General features: G+C 35.0%; 2 protein-coding genes and 4 non-coding genes across 7 annotated transcripts; 2 read left to right on the top strand and 4 right to left on the bottom strand.

Moving 5' to 3' along the window:
* The first annotated feature begins 2,301 nt into the window (after nt 1-2,301).
* LOC7493585 (protein SET DOMAIN GROUP 40) lies at nt 2,302-5,062 on the top strand. Its single transcript, XM_024598750.2, has 6 exons — nt 2,302-2,508; nt 2,614-2,767; nt 3,056-3,187; nt 3,295-3,435; nt 3,846-4,139; nt 4,348-5,062. The coding sequence occupies exons 1-6, from the start codon at nt 2,348-2,350 to the stop codon at nt 4,999-5,001; spliced, it is 1,536 nt and encodes a 511-aa protein (XP_024454518.2). The 5' UTR covers nt 2,302-2,347; the 3' UTR covers nt 5,002-5,062.
* A 564-nt stretch (nt 5,063-5,626) lies between these two features.
* On the bottom strand, nt 5,627-5,717 carry LOC127905279 (small nucleolar RNA Z103). The gene has a single exon (XR_008059128.1). It is a non-coding gene; the product is annotated as a small nucleolar RNA Z103 (small nucleolar RNA).
* A 95-nt stretch (nt 5,718-5,812) lies between these two features.
* LOC112327379 (small nucleolar RNA Z103) lies at nt 5,813-5,903 on the bottom strand. The gene has a single exon (XR_002981597.2). It is a non-coding gene; the product is annotated as a small nucleolar RNA Z103 (small nucleolar RNA).
* Nucleotides 5,904-5,998: 95 nt separating this feature from the next.
* LOC112327378 (small nucleolar RNA Z103) lies at nt 5,999-6,089 on the bottom strand. The gene has a single exon (XR_002981596.1). It is a non-coding gene; the product is annotated as a small nucleolar RNA Z103 (small nucleolar RNA).
* A 99-nt stretch (nt 6,090-6,188) lies between these two features.
* LOC112327377 (small nucleolar RNA Z103) lies at nt 6,189-6,281 on the bottom strand. Its single transcript, XR_002981595.1, has one exon. It is a non-coding gene; the product is annotated as a small nucleolar RNA Z103 (small nucleolar RNA).
* A 1,193-nt stretch (nt 6,282-7,474) lies between these two features.
* On the top strand, nt 7,475-11,718 carry LOC7487419 (sucrose synthase 6). Of its 2 annotated transcripts, none has more exons than XM_002305204.3 (13): nt 7,475-8,077; nt 8,203-8,357; nt 8,439-8,631; nt 8,714-8,832; nt 8,907-9,123; nt 9,213-9,308; nt 9,389-9,562; nt 9,646-9,929; nt 10,013-10,237; nt 10,326-10,892; nt 10,980-11,118; nt 11,211-11,280; nt 11,378-11,718. In XM_002305204.3, the coding sequence occupies exons 1-12, from the start codon at nt 7,853-7,855 to the stop codon at nt 11,268-11,270; spliced, it is 2,454 nt and encodes an 817-aa protein (XP_002305240.2). In that variant the 5' UTR covers nt 7,475-7,852; the 3' UTR covers nt 11,271-11,280; nt 11,378-11,718. The 2 variants fall into 2 exon arrangements, with proteins under 2 accessions (XP_002305240.2, XP_024454511.1); XM_024598743.1 differs by having other exon boundaries at nt 11,362-11,718.
* The last annotated feature ends 35 nt before the right edge of the window (nt 11,719-11,753 follow it).

Genomic DNA, 11,753 nt, shown 5'->3' with positions numbered 1-11,753 from the left:
TTTGGTTAGAAAGCAAAGTAAATTTGTCTCTCTTATGTTATCATCTCGAATTTGAATTTAAGGAATAATTTTTTTTATTTAACATGGAAAATCAATTAATTATGATAGATGACTTGCCAAAAACTCCATGAAAAAAAAATAAAAGAGATTATTACATAAGCTTGCCTAATCATGATTTCGTTAACCTAAATTATAGATCAAATATTTGCCTAATCATTTCACTTGGTTTTATTCGTAGTGTTTAAGTTATTCTCATATCGGTTTTTATTTATTAAAACCACATTTCATTTTAATTGAAATTTAGACATGCTATATATATATATATATATATAAACTAAAACTAAAGGGAAAAATATTGTGCACTTAGATTTATTTGGTTTTAAGTAATGTTTTTATTTTATTTTATTATTATTATTATCATCAATGAGAGGCTCAAACATCAGATAACTAAGAGAGAGGTGAACCCCATTGTTAGTTTAGCTACTCGCTCATTGATTTTTAAATAATTTTTATTATTGGATTTGGAGCATTGACCTATTTGAGAAGTGAGAATCAAACTTTGAATTTAGACTTTCTGTTTTTGGCATGCCAAAAAAGTACCAAAAAAAAAAACAAAGAAATCCAAACAAGATGGGGACGTAACGTTGTAATAATAATAATAATAATAATAATAATAATAATAATAATAATAATAATAATAGTGTTTGTTTTTTAAAATATTTTTTATTTAGAAATATATTAAAATAATATTTTTTTAAAATTTTATTTTTAATATTAATATATTAAAATAATTTAAAAACATCAAAAAAATTAAACAGAAAAATTGAATTTTTAAAAATCTCTATTTGAGCAGCTCTCCCAAACAAAAGCGATAATGTTCGTATTGCGGCAGAAACATGGTTCTCAAAGAATTTGATTTTTTTAGTTTAAAATTAATTTATTTAGTATTTTTTAATTGTTTTAATATACTAATATTAAAAATAAATTTTAAAAAATAAAATAAAAATATTATTTTAATATATTTTCTAAAAAAAATATTTTAAAAAATAATCATTAGGATAATATCAATCATGCTCTTGATTACAAACAAAACTAAATTGTGATTAATTATTGGTCATGAAGTTGCTTAAACTTCAAATGGGTTTTGGGTTTTTGATGGCCGCTCTTGGTTTGATTTCTCCACTGTTCATGTAAAAACAAGATTCTTATAAATTTAAGAACCCAGGATACTTAATTTAGCACAATAAAATAATAACGTGTAAAGAAAAAATAGGTTTAAATTAAAAAAAGTGTATAAGTATTTCTAAATGAATTTTCAATAGGTGGTTTTAGGTCTTGTTTGGAAACCAGTGAAAACTACTTTCCTTTCAAATTTTAAAATTTTATTTTTTGTTTAAAATAATTTTTTTAATATATTTTCAGATCGTTTTAATTTGCTGATATCAAAAATAATTTTAAAAAATAAAAAAATTATTTTAATACATTTATAAATAAAAAACACTTAAAATTATAACCGTTACTACAATTCCAAAACACCCGGAGTTTATTTATACAATGTTATAGAATAATATAAATTATATCTTGGAACCTCACCTAATAGCTTAAGCTATTAGGTTGGGATAGTTCTTTGACATGGTATCAGAGCCTTGATGACTAAGCAGTCACGAGTTCGAATCTCACCATCCTTATTATTTTGATAAAAATTAAGCACAAGGTAATGTAGGTCTATGCAAGTTTCAAGCCCAAATGACTCTTTCACTTGAGGAAGTATGTTAGAAAATAATATAAATCATATCCTAAAATTTTATCTAATAATTTAAATTATTAAATTAAAATGATTTTTTAACCTACAATCTAATTACTAAGAACACGTAACATACCTGACAAGATAAGAGGCTGACCAGCAATTTTTTAGAGAAATTATGATGAGACATTGGGTTGTCGTTGCAAACTCTCTTTCAGTCCAATGAAAATAATAGACAAACCAATGTCTATTCCATTTCTCTATTTTTTCTTACTATCACATTCCCTTACATACCTATTCTATTTCATTTTTTTAATTATTTTTTGGATGTAAGGGTATCAACATTCTCACAAAGAAAAACAATGAAATTAAGCTACAATATTTTTTTATGGAATGAATTAGTAGGAAAAGAAAATGAAGGAGGCTAAACGAATTTCAAGAAGGCTAATTTGTGACTAAACACAATGAAAATTATGTCGAAGGACTAAGTTATAATATATCTTAAAGAACAAGGACTAAACAATGATTTACTCTATTCTAAATTCTCGTATATGGGCATCCTTCACTGTCTTGCGGAGAAACAGCAGACAAACAAAGAAAGAGATGGAAGATGCAGGGCAAGACGAAGGTTTTGAAAGATTTCTAAAATGGGCAGCAAACCTTGGAATCTCAGATTGCACCACGAACCTTTCTCTTCACCCTCAAAGCCCCACTTCTTGTTTAGGCCATTCCCTCACTGTCTCTCACTTCCCTGATGCAGGAGGGTAAGTACACACACACACACGCACACACTACACAACTCTGACATGCACTGTTTATGCTGTTATCTGTATCTGTTGATAATTTTTGGAATTGGGTTTTGGGTGCAGGAGAGGTTTAGCTGCTGTTAGGGATTTAAAGAAAGGAGAGTTGGTACTTAGAGTTCCAAAATCTGTTTTGATCACAAGAGATAGTTTATTGAAAGATGAGAAACTTTGTTCTTTTGTCAATAATAATACCTACTCTTCTCTCTCCCCAACCCAGGTATGGTTTTTCGAGTTTTTCTTTTATTATTCTTTCATTTATTTGTGAGTATTTTGGTTAATATTTTGTTTGTAGAGATAAAAGATAGGAACTTTGGCTTTTGATTGTTAAAAATTTCATTTCTTTAATTCCTTTTTGATTGTTTTTGAGCTCTTGACTTCACTGTATTGATTTGTGTGATACTGAGAGGACTAATTGTTGGAGTGATTCTTTGATTAGTGTAGAATTTGATGGTTTTATTTGAATTTGAGGTTGCTGAGGTTCTGACTTGGAAAGAATGAAATGCAGATATTGGCTGTGTGTTTGTTATACGAAATGGGTAAAGGGAAGAGTTCATGGTGGTACCCTTACTTGATGCATCTGCCACGCAGTTATGACGTGCTAGCAAGTTTCAGTGAGTTTGAAATGCAAGCTTTGCAAGTTCAGTATCTGATTTTCTTCTTTTTGATTGTTGGTTAGGTTTGATATCAATGAGTTCTGGTTTTTGAGATAGGAATGATATCTGAGATATCTGGAGTTATTGTTAGGTGGATGATGCTATCTGGACTGCAGAAAAGGCTGTGTCGAAGGCGAAATCAGAGTGGAAAGAAGCTAATTCACTGATGGATGCCCTTAAGCTTAAACCACAACTTCTCACATTCAGGGCTTGGATTTGGGCCTCAGCAACTGTGAGATACTTTTACCTCTTCCATTGAAAGTAATTGAAACTATATGAATCATTGTGTTTTCATACATCAATGCTGTTTTTTCATCAGTGTACATGGTTAGAAAAATTAGACTTCCTGGCAGATTCCAGCACCTGTGTGCGAGTAAATGGTCCATGAAGGTGACAGAATAGAATGACATTTGCATTGGCCAGAAGCGATACCTTAGATATTCAATCTTTCTTTAAGTACAGTACATTTGTTTCTTGTGAGTGATCACTTGTACTGTGTATGATTGCAGGCTTGTAAGTTATCCTACAAGGATTTCATGTGGATTCATTTAGCTTGTGTATATTCTGTCTTGTGCTTGGTTGTTTCTACCCATGCCTTAATGTTTTTGGAATTGAAGACTTTCAACTTGATCCCATTTCTAGATATCCTCACGGGCATTGCACATACCATGGGATGAAGCTGGGTGTTTATGTCCAGTTGGAGACTTGTTTAATTATGCTGCTCCTGGAGAGGAGTCAAATGACCTTGAAAACGTGGTGCATTGGATGAATGCCTCTTCTTTGGAAGATTCTTCTTTGTCAAATGGGGAAACCACAGATGACTTTATTGGAGATCAACCAGATATAGGTTTGGAGCGTTTGACAGATGGTGGCTTCGATGAAAACATGGCTGCATATTGCTTTTATGCCAGGAAAAATTACAAGAAGGGAACTCAGGTATTACGAGCTCCTTGTGAATTAGATTACATGTGTAAACTTTGTTCAATTGTCAATGATTTGTTATATCTTGTTTCATGCCTCTGTCTAGAATTGTATCATGCCTGTCACAATATTAAATTACAGCTTTTGTTGTTTGTGTAGTTTCATAGATGCAGAGCTGTTGGCTGCTATTCTTTTCTTCTTTACTGTGCCTTTTGTTCTGCAGGTTCTCCTAGGCTATGGAACATACACAAATTTGGAGCTTCTTGAACACTACGGGTTTCTCCTTAATGAAAATCCAAATGACAAAGTTTTTATTCCCTTGGAACCTAGCATGTATTCCTTCATTTCATGGCCCAAGGTATCGATGTATATCCACCAAGACGGGAAGCCATCTTTTGCCTTATTGTCTGCTTTGCGTTTATGGGCAACCCCGCCAAATCAGAGGAGATCCATCAGTCACCTGGTTTACTCTGGCTCTCGACTTTCGGTATACAATGAGATATCTGTCTTGAAATGGATATCAAAGAACTGCGCCCTGATTTTGAGTAATTTGCCGACAGTAATTGAAGAAGACAGCTTGCTGTTATCCACCATCAACAAAATCGAGAATTTTGACAAGCCTACAGAGCTCGGGAAGCTGCTGTGCGCTTCCGGTGGTGAGGCACGTGCTTTCTTAGAAGCCAGTGATCTGCAGAAAGGGAAAAATGGTTCTGAGCTGATGTTTTCTGGCAAGACAAAAAGGGTCATAGAGAGGTGGAAACTAGCAGTTCAATGGAGGATCAGCTATAAGAAAACCCTGATTGATTGTATTTCCTATTGTACTGTAACTATCAATTCTCTCTCAAGTCAAACTATCTTGGCCATGAGAACTAAATAATGCATGTAATTTTGGATACCAGAAAGATCATTTAACGCACTTGTTAACGTTCTCTCCTTCATTCATCTTGTTTTAGCCACCACAAGTAGTTTTCACCTGGGAAGCATTTGCATGAGCCACCTTCATCTTTTCTGCTATCAGGTTTCTACCATTGTTGGCTGTAGAATATGATTCTTGTACTTTCATTCAAGTTACTAGATGTCGACTTATTCATCATCAGGTCAATTTAGGTTTTCTAATTGAACATTCAAATTCTAACTTTAACCATATCATTGGTTAAGTCAAGCATCTTCCATGGTTAAGTCAAGTATTTTCCATGTAAATTTATAGCTGTTTTTTAAAATATTTTTTATGAACATTAAAATTATTCAAAATTATATAAAAAAATAATTCTTTTCTGAATTTCTTTTTTCTTTTAATGTTCATTCAGTTGGAAGATTTCTTATCAAACTGCAATCCAGAGCCATGTTTATCATATCAAGTATTCACCTTCAACTAACAGGGAAATTGTTATTAAGTCGAGATTTCAGCAGCTGTGGAACCTAATTAACACCAATAATAATGTATCTAAAATTAAAAAACTGAAAGCGGTTGAGATTTTTTTAATTTTAAATAAATCAGGACGATGGATCAGAATCCTGGCTTGGTTCTCAAAAGAGAAAAATCGCTCAGTTTATTCAGCTTCGATCATTTGGGGAAATAATCATCATCTCCATCGCTTAAATTCCATTAATGTTTCTCCAATCTCTATCATTTAACATTATCAAAAGTAAATTTTTTTTATTTTTTTAATTTCAAATAAATCAGGACGATGGATCAGAATCCTGGCTTGGTTCTCAAAAGAGAAAAATCGCTCAGTTTATTCAGCTTCGATCATTTGGGGAAATAATCATCATCTCCATCGCTTCAATTCCATTAATGTTTCTCCAAACTCTATCATTTAACATTATCAAAAGTAAATTTTTTTTATTTTTTTAATTTCAAATAAATCAGGACGATGGATCAGAATCCTGGCTTGGTTCTCAAAAGAGAAAAATCGCTCAGTTTATTCAGCTTCGATCATTTGGGGAAATAATCATCATCTCCATCTCTTCAATTCCACTAATTTTTCTCCAAACTCTATCATTTAACATTATCAAAAGTAAATTTTTTTTATAAAAAAAAAAATGAAAAAAATTTAGTTGAAGATGGATCAGAAATCTGGCTTGGATCTCTCGAAAGAGAAAAATCGCTCAGTTTGTTCACCTTCGATCATCTGGGGAAATAATCATCACCTCCATCTCCGCCTTACTAATTTTTTTTTAAAAAATCAAAATAAAAAAAAATCATAAAACATCTCCAAATATGCATACAACAGAGGGCATAGTGTAAAAATCTAATGAACTCCTAAATGGGTTTTGCAGAAACGGAAAATAACATATAGCGTCAGCTCATACGCAACGCTTATGCTGTAAAAACCGCTGGAAACCAGTAGATGAAGCATTGAAAAATAACTTAATTGACCTAAGAAAGAAAATATTCGAAGCCGAGCAGGCAAATCAGAAGATAAGAAATTGGAAAGTCTACAGAGACGCTTATGGTTTAGAAGAATGAGGAATTGGCTTGGGAAGAGGGGTTTATAAAGGTGAAGGAAGGGAGGGTTTGCTGCTGTTTCTAAAACCCTAGAGCAAGTGGGCTTCTGCCACGTGTACTGACGTATAGGCAGAATAGAGTTCGATTTCGGGCTGTTTGGGCTGGACCGTGCCCAAACCCAACAAATGAGTGGATCTTAGGAGAGTTTGGGTCGTTTCGAATTAGTCCCCAAACAACTCAAATTATTAATTAGTTTTCCTTTTTTTTTTATGCATATAATTGTAATTCATCCTTTTCTAGAAAATATCAAAATATTTTTTTTTATTTTATAAAAAAAAAGCAAAAAAAAAATAAAAAATATATATATATATATATATATATATATATATATATATATATATATATATATATATATATATATGCTTGCAAAACCGAACCTTTTCTTTTCCTCTCCGTTATCGTTTTGCTTTTGCTTTGTAGCAAAATCCAAAAAATACCAAACCCTATTTCTTTCCAACATAAGCAAAAAGCTAGTTTCGTGTGCATGCAATTGCCAAATATTAAGACTTGTGGTCCAATGTATCCATTTTTTGTTCCCTACCACTAATTTTGGAATGAGTCAAGAGTTACCTAACTAGAAGGTCTCGAGCTTGAATATGGATCCAAACCGGAAGTTAGCATGGTTCAGAAGCTACAACATCATTTTCCTAGCTTTCGAACAAGCAACAGAAAAATAGAGAGACGTGTCCCTTGTTTCTTGTTGTTTTTGTGTCTTTTGTTTTGTTTGATGATAATAATCACGCATTTGAGAAATTTGAAGTTAATAAAGAAGTAAATTGTCATTTTTCTTGATCTGGTGAGAGATTTAATCTAAAAGAAAAACAAAGAGTTGAGGTGAAAGTGGCAGATTTGTGCTGGGGCCTTCACCTATTCTTTCCCTAGTTCTTCCTTGCGAGCACGGAAAGGAAAGAATATTGAGCATTGCTTTGAGTGATAGCCTTTTTTAGTAACCAAGAATCTCTTCGAAGCTCTTAAAATTCCTTTCTTTTTCTTTTCCTCCTCTTGCACCCGCCTTTAAGCATCCTTTACCCTGAGAACAAAATCTATCAGCCAATCACTTGATTACAACCAAAGCAAACCCATTTTCATGCACCAATCAAACACGTACCATCGCTCTATAAATTGGTTATTCTAAACAAGAGTTGATCAAAAACATTCTGTGACCATTTTCTTACCTTCAAAACTCGTGTTGTGGTCAAAAAACAGAGCGTTACTACAAATGGCAACCTTGAAGAGGTCTGACTCTATAGCTGACAACATGCCAGAAGCCTTGAAACAAAGCAGGTACCACATGAAGAGATGTTTTGCCAAGTACATAGAAAAGGGAAGGAGAACAATGAAGCTTCAGCAATTACTTGATGAAATGGAGAATGTTATAGATGATCAGGTTGAAAGAACCAGGGTCCTGCAAGGTTTACTAGGTGACATTTGGTTTTCTATTCAGGTTTGTATTCTGGTCATTTCTTTATTGGTAAAAGGCAATTTCATCCTTTTAGTTTACATGGGTTTCATTTTTTATCCTTGGAACTTTTGAAATTAGTGTAATATAATTACTCCTATGATTTGCAGGAAGCAGTTGTTAATCCACCTTATGTAGCTTTATCCATTAGACCAAGCCCTGGATTCTGGGAATTTGTGAAGGTGAACTCTGCTGATCTTTCGGTTGAGGGCATCACTGCTACAGACTACTTGAAATTCAAGGAAATGATATATGATGAGAACTGGTACGCTATAGTCTATACACTTCTGTTTAGTCTTCAGTATTTGACCGAGTTTTTCTACTAAAAAACCTGTTGTCTTTGCAGGGCAAAGGATGCTAATGCATTGGAAGTCGATTTCGGAGCATTTGATTTCTCTGTGCCTCACTTGACCTTATCTTCTTCCATTGGAAATGGACTTGGTTTTGTTTCTAAGTTTGCAACTTCAAAGCTAAGCGGCCGCCTGGAGAGTGCTCAGCCTCTGGTGGATTACTTGCTATCTCTGAATCATGAAGGAGAAGTATGAACGAAACAACTTCATTTTCTATACAGAAAGTTTCAAGTCCTTGTATATATGATTTCTGATGCCTCTGAATTTGCAGAAACTAATGATAAATGAGACCCTTAGCTCTGTCAGAAAGCTTCGGATGGCACTGATAGTTGCTGAAGCTTACCTCTCGGGACTTCCGAAGGACACCCAATATCAGAATTTTGAGACAAGGTGAACATTTTTGTCATCAGACACTGATATTTCACATTATCAGACCCTGGAAATTGATGCTCTTTGTTTCGCAGCTTCAAAGCGTGGGGCTTCGAGAAGGGATGGGGTAATACTGCAGAGAGAGTGAAGGAGACGATGAGATGTCTCTCAGAAGTTCTCCAAGCACCGGATCCATTGAACATGGAGAATTTTTTTAGCAGGCTGCCAACTGTATTCAATGTTGTAATTTTCTCTCCTCACGGTTACTTTGGTCAAGCAGATGTCCTCGGTTTGCCAGATACTGGTGGACAGGTATGAATTTCAATTCCCTGATGCTGTAAAAACAAGCCTACTGATACTTGCTATTCTCGATCACAAACCTGCGCTACTACTCTAAACAGGTGGTCTACATTCTAGACCAAGTTAAAGCCTTGGAAGATGAATTGCTGCTTAGGATTGAGCAACAAGGACTTAACATAAAACCTCAAATTGTTGTGGTAAGTTCATTAACCTCACAAGGAATGACTAAATAATCAGGGTTTCAGGAGTTTGTCTAATCATGTTCTTGCCTAAACAGGTCACGCGACTCATTCCTGAAGCTCGGGGAACAAAGTGCAACCAGGAATTGGAATCGATTAATGGCACCAAGCATTCAAACATCCTTAGGGTGCCATTCAGCATAGAAAATAAGGTCCTCCGCCAGTGGGTTTCTCGTTTCGATGTCTATCCCTATCTCGAGAAGTTTACTCAGGCATGTTTTGAACTATCAGATAATTCATTCATCTTCTGGGGGTTCCTGTCATTATTGAATGTACTCGTCTGTTTTTATATCAGGATGTTATAACCAAGCTCCTAGACCTCATGCAAAGAAAGCCGGATCTCATCATCGGAAACTACACTGATGGGAATTTAGCAGCAACTCTCATGGCTAGTAAACTTGGGATAACTCAGGCAACTATTGCACATGCTTTGGAGAAGACGAAGTACGAAAATTCAGATGTCAAGTGGAAGGAATTAGACCCTAAGTACCACTTCTCATGCCAATTTATGGCTGATACAATTGCCATGAATGCAACCGATTTCATCATAGCAAGTACATATCAGGAGATTGCAGGAAGGTAAGAAAATTATCCACGCATCTCTGAAAAATTCTCCATTAAACCATAAAAATGTATTAAAAACCATGTTATATTGTTTGCAGCAAAGATAGACCTGGGCAGTATGAGAGCCATGCTTCATTCACACTGCCAGGGCTCTGCAGAGTCGTATCTGGCATCGACGTCTTTGATCCGAAGTTCAACATTGCTGCACCTGGGGCTGATCAATCTGTCTATTTCCCATACACGGAGAAACAAAGTCGATTCACAAAGTTTCATCCTGCCATTGAAGAATTGTTGTATAGCAAAGTGGTCAATGATGAACACATGTAAGTACTCAGAGATCATTTACTTAAGATCGTCATTAAGAATCACTAGAACTACCCAGCATCTTATCTGAAATTATTTGAACAACAGTGGATATTTAGAGGACAAGAAGAAGCCTATTATCTTCTCGATGGCAAGGCTCGATACAGTGAAGAACCTTACTGGACTAACCGAGTGGTATGGGAAGAACAAGAGACTGAGAGGCTTAGTTAATCTTGTTATAGTTGGTGGATTCTTTGATCCAAACAAATCTAAAGACAGAGAAGAAATGGCTGAAATAACGAAGATGCATGGATTGATAAAGAAGTACCGACTCAACGGTCAGTTCCGATGGATAGCAGCTCAGACTGATAGAAATCGCAATGGAGAACTGTACCGTTGTATCGCTGATACAAAGGGAGCTTTCGTGCAGCCAGCTCTCTATGAAGCATTTGGACTCACAGTCATCGAGGCTATGAACTGCGGATTGCCCACCTTTGCAACCAACCAAGGAGGCCCAGCTGAAATAATCGTTGACGGGATCTCAGGATTCCATATTGATCCCCAAAATGGAGATGAGTCGAGCAACATTATCGCCGATTTCTTTGAGAAGTGCAAGGTGGATCCAGGATACTGGAATAAGTTTGCGGCAGAAGGGTTGAAACGGATAAACGAATGGTAAGTACACTTGCGACATACAACATCCTCAATTTTGTTCTTTCCCTTATGTTTACTAACCGAATCATTATTCGCTTTGTTTTGCAGCTATACATGGAAGATCTATGCAAAGAAATTGTTGAACATGGGTAACATGTATAGTTTCTGGAGGCAGCTCAACAAGGAGCAGAAACTAGCCAAGCAGAGATACATCCAGATGCTCTATAATCTTCAATTCAGGAGATTGGTACGCACTCTCTACTTTCTACTTACAGCTTTACAATCAACAATAACAGGACTCCTGAAAATTTTCACATGCCCCTCATGTAACACTTCTAGGCAATGAATGTGCCTATCCCAACTGAAGAAGCTCAAAAGCCAGCAAAGCAAGGAAGTTGATCCTCCAAAAGTACCAATTCTTTTCTGGACAATTTCTTTGATGCAATTTCTTTTTTCACTTTTCTTACATTACATGCAAGCTAACTTGCAGATTTTGAATCGTGCAGTACAAGACGAGCTCAGTCGTGATTGCAGAGGCACGACTACAAACCTGAATAGCAAATTTGTTTGGATCCCGCAGTAAAGGAACTCATACCATTTTCACCCTACATCCAGGTTGTTTGGAGCTTAAGCTGTAATCAGGAAGCATGGATCAGGACAGCAATCATCCTGTGCCACCTGACGTTACTTAATATGTTTATCCATAATGTTTTTTATCTACTACTTTCTGAATTCAACTTCAGTGTGTATGATCACTGAAAATAAAAAAATTGGCTGTGTACTGTAATAAACCGTCGAGAGTTTTCAATTTTATAATAATGAAGATTTGAAGTGTGAAATTTGGTAACTGATCTAGCACATAATAGCACTCAAAAATTCTCT

This window comes from Populus trichocarpa, chromosome 4 (genome assembly GCF_000002775.5).
Source record: "Populus trichocarpa isolate Nisqually-1 chromosome 4, P.trichocarpa_v4.1, whole genome shotgun sequence".
Classification (NCBI taxonomy): Eukaryota; Viridiplantae; Streptophyta; class Magnoliopsida; order Malpighiales; family Salicaceae; genus Populus; species Populus trichocarpa.
The sequence above is the reverse complement of the archived record's forward strand: the minus strand, read 5'-3'. Positions and strand labels throughout refer to the sequence as shown.

What these genes read in the sequence shown, in the direction of transcription:
- LOC7493585 (XM_024598750.2), top strand. Translation starts at nt 2,348, where the DNA reads ATGGAAGATGCAGGGCAAGACGAAGGTTTTGAAAGATTTCTAAAATGG. An exon ending in TTGAAATGCAAGCTTTGCAA is followed by an intron (nt 3,188 to 3,294) that starts GTTCAGTATCTG and finishes AGTTATTGTTAG; the next exon opens with GTGGATGATGCTATCTGGAC. An exon ending in GGATTTGGGCCTCAGCAACT is followed by an intron (nt 3,436 to 3,845) that starts GTGAGATACTTT and finishes TCCCATTTCTAG; the next exon opens with ATATCCTCACGGGCATTGCA.
- LOC7487419 (XM_002305204.3), top strand. Translation starts at nt 7,853, where the DNA reads ATGGCAACCTTGAAGAGGTCTGACTCTATAGCTGACAACATGCCAGAA. An exon ending in CTCTGAATCATGAAGGAGAA is followed by an intron (nt 8,632 to 8,713) that starts GTATGAACGAAA and finishes CTGAATTTGCAG; the next exon opens with AAACTAATGATAAATGAGAC. An exon ending in TATCAGGAGATTGCAGGAAG is followed by an intron (nt 9,930 to 10,012) that starts GTAAGAAAATTA and finishes TATTGTTTGCAG; the next exon opens with CAAAGATAGACCTGGGCAGT.